The sequence below is a fragment of the Carassius gibelio genome, chromosome A19, assembly GCF_023724105.1.
Source record: "Carassius gibelio isolate Cgi1373 ecotype wild population from Czech Republic chromosome A19, carGib1.2-hapl.c, whole genome shotgun sequence".
Lineage (NCBI taxonomy): Eukaryota > Metazoa > Chordata > Actinopteri > Cypriniformes > Cyprinidae > Carassius > Carassius gibelio.
Genome location: NC_068389.1, coordinates 29214496 through 29223345, shown reverse-complemented (window position 1 = coordinate 29223345; position 8850 = coordinate 29214496). Strand labels below are relative to the sequence as shown.

Here is an 8850-nt window from a genome sequence, read left to right as displayed (position 1 = left end):
TTTTTATATTGTTCACTCTCTTTTTTTATACTGTTCACTCTCTTTTTTATACTGTTCACTCTCTTTTTTATATTGTTCACTCTCTTTTTTATATTGTTCACTCTCTTTTTTTATATTGTTCACTCTCTTTTTTATATTGTTCACTCTCTTTTATCTAGACTAATCCATGTTTTTCTGTAGTTTGCTGTATTTCTGTTTTCCTATTAAATTGCTGAATTTAAAAACAGTTGCTTATTTCATATGTTTTAAAAAATGTTTATGGCTCAGTATTGGTGTCTGTGTCTAAATAATTATAAACAGTAGATGGCATATTCATCTCTCTGCTGAGTTCAGAGACACGCTCGCAGACGCTCCTGGTCAGTCCCTCCACGATGGAGCTCATCACGCTGAAATCAGCCGCGTTATACACGTGTGTTTCCTCTGGAGTGGAGGCGATGGCTCTCAGCTCGTTCTCATCAGCGTTCTTCACTCCTGCAGATTCACACAGTCAGAAAACCGTATTTACTTACAAACCCGTATCTGAGTCAGAGCTGGTCTTGTTCTGGTACCGATAGCAAACAGCTCGATCCCAGTGTCTCTGAGTCTCTGAGCAGGAGAAACAACATCGTCCTGTGATTTCCCATCTGTGATCAGAATCCCAATCTTAGGAACATCAGGTCTGGATCCAGATTCAGCTTTGAAGCTGTTCTCCAGAATATATGTCAGAGCAAGTCCTGGGAAAACACACACGTGTATGAACAGACGAATTAGAGTGCTGCTTACATGTGCACAAGTCCAGATTATACATTTTGATAAAATATGTGATGACACACAGAGACAGCGCTGGTAGAGGCCATTTATCATTAGATCACATAATTCAGTGGATGGATGATTTAAGATGGATGGATATGACTATATTGTCTTTGCATCATCTGAAACAATGAGGTGTTTTGAATGTGGACAGGAGGGGCATGTGAGAAGTGTCTGTCTAGAGAGGACTGATGATGTGACCGTTGTGGATGGTGGTGGTGTAACTGTGGGGAAGCAGCTACAAGATAATGTGAGAAATGGTGAAGAATCAACAGACCAGGGGGTTGAACAGCTGAAGGATACAGAGATAGAAGAGATAGAAGAGAGGGGAGGAGAAGATATATGTGCTAATTCCAGTAATGTGGTTGAGGCTGTAGAGACTGTTCTAGAAGGAGAAAGAATAGGCAGTGAAGTAGAGAATGAAGAGGAACTCCTTCTATTAAAAGGAAAGGCCACAGTTAAACATGGAAAGAGCTAGAATCAGCAATGATAAATGTGATGAGAGTGAACAGAGTACAATAGATGATTCTGATAGTGAAGTGACTGACAATAGAAACCGTGAACAACAGAGGAGTGATTATTCATTTGCAAAAATCAGGACCTTTTTGCAAAAGACTAAGAACATGAAAAGAGTACAAGTCATGGATTTGTTTATTGATATAGTGGGAACATTAATGAGGGGTGAAGGAACTGATCAATTTGCAGTTTGTTAGTTTGTTGCTAAACTGAGATGAGAACTACAAACAGAAAATGGGTTTGAAACAATATGATTTGTTTGTTTCCTTTCTTTTAAGGGATGTTTTCTGTTCTTCTTCTTTTATTAATGGATGCAGTAAGGGTGGGGTCACTCAATATAAATGGTGCAAGAGATATACAGAAATACTGTTGTCTGAACTAATTACACAGAAAATGTATTGTATGTAAATAAACTCATAGTGATCACATCAATGCTATTGACTGGAACAATGATGAGTTCTAATAGAAGTGGTGGGTCTGTTTTATTTTCAGAAAGCTTTTTACCTATATCATATTAGGTGGAAGAGGTAAAAGCTGGAAGATTTATAATAATACAGGCTGAATTTGAAAAATATAAGATGGTTTTTATAAATGTTTATGCTCCTTCAAATGGCACAGAAAAAGTAATTTTTTAGATACTGTAAAATTGCACAGCTTGAAAGACCTTTGTCTAATCAGGAACTTCCGAATGCCCTCAAAAGTATGGAGAGTGGGAAGTATCCAGGTGTTGATGAACTCCTTCTGGAATTTTATAAGGAATTTTGGTCTGAGCTTTGGTCTGACAGAAGACTTCTTGCCTTTGAGTTGTAGAAGAGCACTTATAACATTGCTTCCTAAGAAAGGTAATTTACAGTAAATCAAGAACTGGCGTCCAGTAAGTTTGTTATGTATTGATACAAAGATTTTATCTAAGGCCTTGGCCAGCAGGCTGAAGGAAGTATTGGGACAAGTTAATCATTTGGTAATTTTTTACATAAGTGTATTTTTGTGGATGTAGAGAGACTTTATTTAATTGTTATATGGAATGTAAAAGATTAACGCCTTTATTTGATCTGTTGTAGAGTAGAGTTGTTTGTAAATGTATTCTGGCTGCTGGTTATAGCTAGAAGCAAAAGATAAAATGGGCAGTTAATTCACTTCTTAGTGGGTCAAGCAAAACTTGCTATACTTACTACAAGAAGAAACCAAATTGAAAATGAACATGGTCATGAGATTCTGCCAGTTTTTATATGTAAGGTCTAGGATTATAATAGATTTTTGGTATTATAGAGGAATAAATGATGTCGTTTTGTGTTTGTTTTTGGATCTGATGGATCGTAGGCCTCATTGATCTAAGCTCATGCTAAGTTTTTGAGTGAAAAACATTATTTGGAAAAACATTTGGCTCATAAACTGAAGAGCAAAATGCCTACAATTAATGTTAAATCAATCTGAACACGAGCCTTCTTCCTGTTGCAGGAAATCATGGCCACTGCAGGAAGTGAGGTTGCTCTTTCTTATTATTAGAAACCAAACAACAAAGGAGAATATCTGTCTGTTTTTTGTTGTTGTTGCAATTTTAAATTATCTAGAAAACATACTTTTCCAAACTCAACCTAGATGGCTGGTCTGATTTTCCTCAAATTTGACTCTCATAATCTTTAGGCCATGCCAGGGAAAAGTTATGGATTCAGTGTGGACAGACGAGACTAGACGAATGTGATGGCACTGAGTCAAACCGAATCTGAGGCTGTAGCTCTGAAACGCTTTCACATCCTGTCACCAAACCTCAACACTCACCACACCACATCAGTTTGGTAACAGCGCCACCTATTGGTCAGAAGTGATGAACCATTAAACCAAATCAAGTAATTGTATTCATGACTTTTGTAGCCATTTGGACTAAAATCTTCTTAAAATATCTTTAATTACTCATTTTTGCAGTTGGTCTGAAGCTTGCTGCCTTGTTTGCACATTATTTTGCCTGTCGTGCATGGCCACTTAATTGCTGCTTGCAGTTATATTCTTACTAGTGTAATTACTTTGATTTGTGACACAAGCTAATTGTGCATGTCTGCATTCAAATAAGAACAACATAAAAGCAACTGGAAAAATGTGGAAAGAAGTTATAACACCACATGTAAACATACATTACAATTAAGTAATATGGAGCATGGAAATATCAAAGACTTATGTGCATTTCAAAGAACATTTCATATGCACTTAAGGGAATTCTCCTCATTGTTTCACTGATTTTCATTTTAAGTGGCTTTATTGAGTTTTGCCAATTGTGTGTTTTAGGTGTGTTGGTGTGTTAAGAGTTTAGGAAACTTGTTAAATGTATTGTAAAACCTGTCATAGCGATTGTAAAAAAAACTGTAAGTGCTTTTTTTGTAAAGTTTGAGATTACATATTTTACATTTATCACATGCATATATAGGCACAATTCAGTGTACTGTACATACTGTATACATATGCACGTTGCATGTTCCTTAGTCATACTTTTTGAAATGCAACATTTCTGGAGGACAAGCCAATGTTCTTTTGGTGCAGGATATGAGCTCTTAGTTTAGCTCAAGCTTTACTGAGCCAAACCCACCTGATGAAATGTCATGTGACTAATCAATCTGGAGATGATGCATTAAAATAAATAAATCACGGCAGCACTGATCGTCTAATGGTGGATGAGCAATATCAAGCCTCTGAGCAAGCTGGGAAAGTAAAACCCAGAAAATTTGCATTTTATAAATAAAATAAAATTCTATTGTCTGACAAAACATTTTCATGAATACTCATTTTCACACACAAGATATCAAAAATGATGAAAATACTACTCAACAACAATGGAGGAGACAAATTAGAATATTTTTTATAATGTGTACAATTACAAAATATTCAAATTTTATTCTAAATATTCAAATTTTCTAGAATCGCATAACCAATATCGAGAAAATGTTCTGTATCTTTTATGTCTATGAGGGAATGAAGAAAAGCACTTTCTTGTAGAAAGTAACTGGTTTGCTTTTTTAAGAACTTGCTGGATGCATCTTCCACTTTTCCAGCCCACCAAGGAAAGAAAAGACTTTTCAGATATTCCTGGATTTCTTCGTAAATATTTGCATAGTCAATTTCAATTAAAAGATCGTATATCTTTTTCATGCTTTTATTAAACGTTTCCAAACCATGGCTTATGAAATCACCAAAAGTTTTGGCTAAATCTTCTTTTTTAAATAAATCAGATTTTACTTCATTTAATTTTTTTATAAAAGTTTCTCTTTTTTTAGGTTCTGATATTTTTAAACAAAACTGGGTAAGGTCAAGATTTGGTCGTGGTCTTTTGGACTTAGTTTTATTACTATCTTCCATGGGAAATGTCTGATTTTCTATTTCTGAAATAATTTGTTTGTAAATTGGGTTTATTAATGCCATGTCAATTTCTATTGTTTTAGTTGGTGTTTGGGGTGAGTTATGAATTATATCTTTGCTTCCCAGCTTCTGGGACTCAAAATGATAAATGCAATCTTTAATAGAGCATTCAGGCAAAAGGTTTTCATACGAACCACTGAAACCCCAGGGTTCAAGATACGCAATAGTTGTTTTTATGCCATGCTTTTTATATAAAATGATTGCTATATAAACAGCCTGAATCATGCAGGGCAAATGGTTGGGTCGTGCCAAACATGGGCTATTCGTAGTAAATATATATATTTCTGAATAACAACACTCATCCTTATGATAAATGTCTAGCAGTAGGTCAAACGTTTTATCTTCAGTATGCTCATCTTTTCCTAAATCAGATTTCTTATAAACCTTCCCATCATTCATGTCAAATGATCTATCTTTTTTTCGAAAACATATAAAAGCAAGCTGTTTTCTCAATTTCAACATTTTCTTAGTTTCTTTACCAAGATCATTAATAAAACGATTAAAAATTGCATTTTTTTCTTTTTTGAGACTGATATATTTGTATTTCTTAAAATCTTGGTAATTATAATTGGTTCTATGAATTAAATATTTCCAGGATTTTATTTTATTAGAGTAGTCTTTATAAAATATTCCAGAATCAGTAATTTTCAGAATAAAATCTTCATCTGTCTCCTCACACGATTCAGATCTTGAAAGAGACCTATTAAAAAAAAATAATAATAATGTACAAAATAACAAAATGGCAATATATATAGATACACACACACACACACACAGAGAGAGGGAGAGAGAGAGATGTTGTACTTAATCATTCTTTCAATAATTTCCTTGTATTTTAACATTATATATTACTGTATTATATATGTTGAACAGATGATATTTTAAAAAAATGTTCACCATTGACTTCTACAGTAGAAAACAAATACTACGGTCAATGGTCATCCCAACATTTTTCAGATTATCTTCTTTTGTGTTCAGCAGAAGAAATAAACTTGTACAGGTTGGGAACAAGTGGAGGTAAATGATGACAATTTAATAAATAAATAATTAACACTTTCACACGCTTACACAATCTGTCTATATGTGAACATACCTTTTCCGTTTAAGTACTTGGTAGGTGCGAAAATTAGGAGGATCTCTGGAATTCTTTCTGGAAATAATAAAGGAAAAGTTTATTTTACAAGTAATATTCATAATTTTTTTTTATATTCGTAATTTAAAATTGACTTTTTTTGCTAATTTACATTTTAATATATCTCTGAATCTTTGTTTTAATCACATTATCTTCAGTATAACACTAAAGCATTATATTGATATTATTTTGAAGACCTGATGATCTGAATTGAACTTCACACAGTTATTAAACTGAACTGAATCAGCGAGGATCTGCTTTTAGCTGAATATTGACTGCTTTACAGCAGAATGTAATATAGTTTGAATTATTGACACTTTTCAACACTGTAAAGCTGCTTTGACTCAATCTCTACTGTAGAAATCACTGTAGAAATACTACTGACGTCTTCAATTTGAACTCAATCTGAATCATATCAGATAAATAAAAGACGATTCAGAATAAATCAGTTTAGCATTTCTAACAACTTCTAATATATAGTAAGATTTGATTTATTATTTATATAAAATTTATATTTAGTATTTCTAAACATCCATGAACACTCACTATTTGTCACATTAAAGCTGCAGTAGGTAACTTTTGTAAAAATATATTTTTTACATATTTGTTAAACCTGTCATTATGTCCTGACAGTAGAATATGAGACAGATAATCTGTGTAAAAATCAAGCTCCTCTGGCTCCTCCCAGTGTCCTATTGCCATTTGCAGAAACTCCATCGCTCCCGGTAAGAAACAACCAATCAGAGCTGCGGTCCGTAACTTTGTTTGTGTTAAAAATGTAGAGAAATGTATATAATAAGCGAGTACACCATGAATCCATTTTCCAAACCGTGTTTTTAGCTTGTCCTGAATCACTAGGGTACACCTATAATAAGTGTTTATATTCGGACTATTTTAGATTGCTTCGGGGGTACCGCGGCGGAGGAACCCAGTACCTTTGTGATTCTTCATAGACATAAACAGAGAGAAGTAGTTCCGGCTACGATGTTCTTCCGCAAGCAGTTCTGTTTATTAACCGCTAGAGCGTCAAAAGTTCATTACTGCAGCTTTAATACAATAATCATACAATATGTTCTTAAAGTATACACCTGTAAAAACAATTATTAAGTTGGCTTGAGAAAGCCAACTTACTGAAATCCTATTTAAACTTCTTCTTCTTCTTCTTCTTACCCAAAATTGTGCAACTCTAACTCCTCCTAGAGCTTTAACTCTACAAACTCCAAACTCGGGTCAGACTTTCAGACTGTTTTGACTTGGTGTGCTATATATTTTCAGACTGTTTTGACTTTCAGTTTTCTTAAAAATATATTTTAAAAATCATTATAAAAAACTATAGACTTACATTGCAGAGTGCTCAAATTGAGCCAAGACTACGGTGGCCCAGTAGTGCACAAGCCAAAAATTCTAATCTAATCATGCTAGAAACATGCTAGTGGTATGCTAATCATGTTATCAAAATGCCAGTGACATGCTTATCATGCTAGCAACATGCTAATTATGCTAGAAACATACCAGCGATATACTAGCAACATGTTAATTATACTAGAAACATGCTAGCAACATGCTAATAATTCTCTTTCGAAGTAATCTATATTTATTTCTAACTAATCTATCATTCTTTCTTTCAAACTAATCTATCATTCTTTCTTTTGAACTCATCTATCTATCATTCTTTCTAAATAATATATCTTTTTTTCATCTATCAATCTAACTTTAAACTTCTTTAAACTTCTTCAAACTTTCTGGTCAGGCTTTCTCAAGCCAACTTAAAAAACTTCTAGTTTTAATTATGCTATTTATCTGCAGTCCATATTTAATATTTCTCCTGATAATGAAGTAACTCATCTTTTATTTTCCTGATCCAGTAAAACTATACATAATTTTGCTGCATTAGATTTCCCCGGTCACTTTCATAAAACATGTTAAGAGTCACTGCTTCAAAACATAATTTGAGCAAGCACGTGATAAAGCCGTGAACATGTACATCACTTTACATATACTTACATATACATCTGATTAGTGTTTTGTAGAATAAGACTAGAGTCTCCAGGTGAAGAACTCTATAATCAGAACAATGAGACATGAGCAGAAACCCACAAACACCGCAATCAAACTTTAACTCACTCAGAGTAGAATTACTCACCATGGTGTTTTTTCAGTAGTTCCTGGGGCAGAAGCCAACAAGACACTACAGTGCTTTCTCTACGGTGCAGAGATCTGTATGCCGGCCTACAGTTACTCTCAGACCAATAGACCTGTCCGTCAAATCAACTCCTGCCCCAGGACCCTTTTGATATTTTTTAAAGAGAAGCTGCTTTTCTTAATGAAGTATGTCTGAAGGATCATGAAGAGTGAAAAGCTGGTAAATGATTGCTCATTTATACTCTGGTTAGACCAACCCTTAAGATGACGAGGATAACAGATCATGACTCATAACAAAGCTGGTCTTATTGATTAACATGTGCCTTCAGGTACAGAACAACACCCAGAGCCAGAATCATAAAACCACATCCTGAGGTGTCCGATTTCACCGCTAATGCAAAGCCATGTCACCACATTTCCACATTTGTGTTGTGTTTCTAAGGAGGCCACAGATATACTGATTGTCTCTGTTTCCTATGAAGTGAAACTTAACTCATACACGTGTCCTGATGTTAGTCAAAGAAAAACAGCTCAACCAGGTCTAAAATATTTATACCATAATAAACAGCGCTGTTCTAGTTGAGAATCACGATGGTGTTAAAGCCACATCTCGAGGTACAAATCTGAGGATGCTAAATGTATAAATATATACAAATAGCATTATAACAATAGCATTTTCTTCTAGTTTTAAGCATCACTTCATTACTTTTTTTTTTTTGCTTCTCTAGTCAATAAATCTTGATTTAAGGATGTTTGGATATTTGACCTGGAAACCAAGACAAAGAACATTACCTGGAAACTGCATATATTGTGGCATGCATTTACAACACCTTTCTTGAATCATTTCCTAACGTTATCAGTAAATC

The 8850-nt window shown here is 34.1% G+C and overlaps 2 protein-coding genes across 2 annotated transcripts; both read right to left on the bottom strand.

Moving 5' to 3' along the window:
- Window positions 1-1602, bottom strand: LOC127935128 (collagen alpha-1(XIV) chain-like). The gene is made up of 2 exons (XM_052532740.1): window positions 549-1602; window positions 1-471 (listed from the first exon to the last, which is right to left on the bottom strand). The coding sequence occupies exons 1-2, from the start codon at window positions 841-843 to the stop codon at window positions 257-259; spliced, it is 510 nt and encodes a 169-aa protein (XP_052388700.1). The 5' UTR covers window positions 844-1602; the 3' UTR covers window positions 1-256.
- A 2528-nt stretch (window positions 1603-4130) lies between these two features.
- Window positions 4131-8212, bottom strand: LOC127935112 (uncharacterized). Its single transcript, XM_052532719.1, has 4 exons — window positions 7986-8212; window positions 7847-7902; window positions 5804-5860; window positions 4131-5410 (listed from the first exon to the last, which is right to left on the bottom strand). Exons 1-4 carry the CDS (start codon window positions 7986-7988, stop codon window positions 4192-4194), a joined length of 1335 nt encoding a protein of 444 aa, XP_052388679.1. The 5' UTR covers window positions 7989-8212; the 3' UTR covers window positions 4131-4191.
- Window positions 8213-8850: the final 638 nt, after the last annotated feature.

Bases quoted from the DNA above. Each gene is read 5' to 3' on its own strand.
- LOC127935112 (XM_052532719.1), bottom strand. The intron at 5,861-7,846 runs GTAAGTATATGT...TATTATTTCCAG, and splicing joins AACACTAATCAGATGTATAT to AAAGAATTCCAGAGATCCTC. The intron at 5,411-5,803 runs GTATGTTCACAT...TTTTTTTAATAG, and splicing joins CAAGTACTTAAACGGAAAAG to GTCTCTTTCAAGATCTGAAT.
- LOC127935128 (XM_052532740.1), bottom strand. From the start codon at position 843: ATGATAAATGGCCTCTACCAGCGCTGTCTCTGTGTGTCATCACATATT. The intron at 472-548 runs GTACCAGAACAA...GTGAATCTGCAG, and splicing joins GATCGAGCTGTTTGCTATCG to GAGTGAAGAACGCTGATGAG.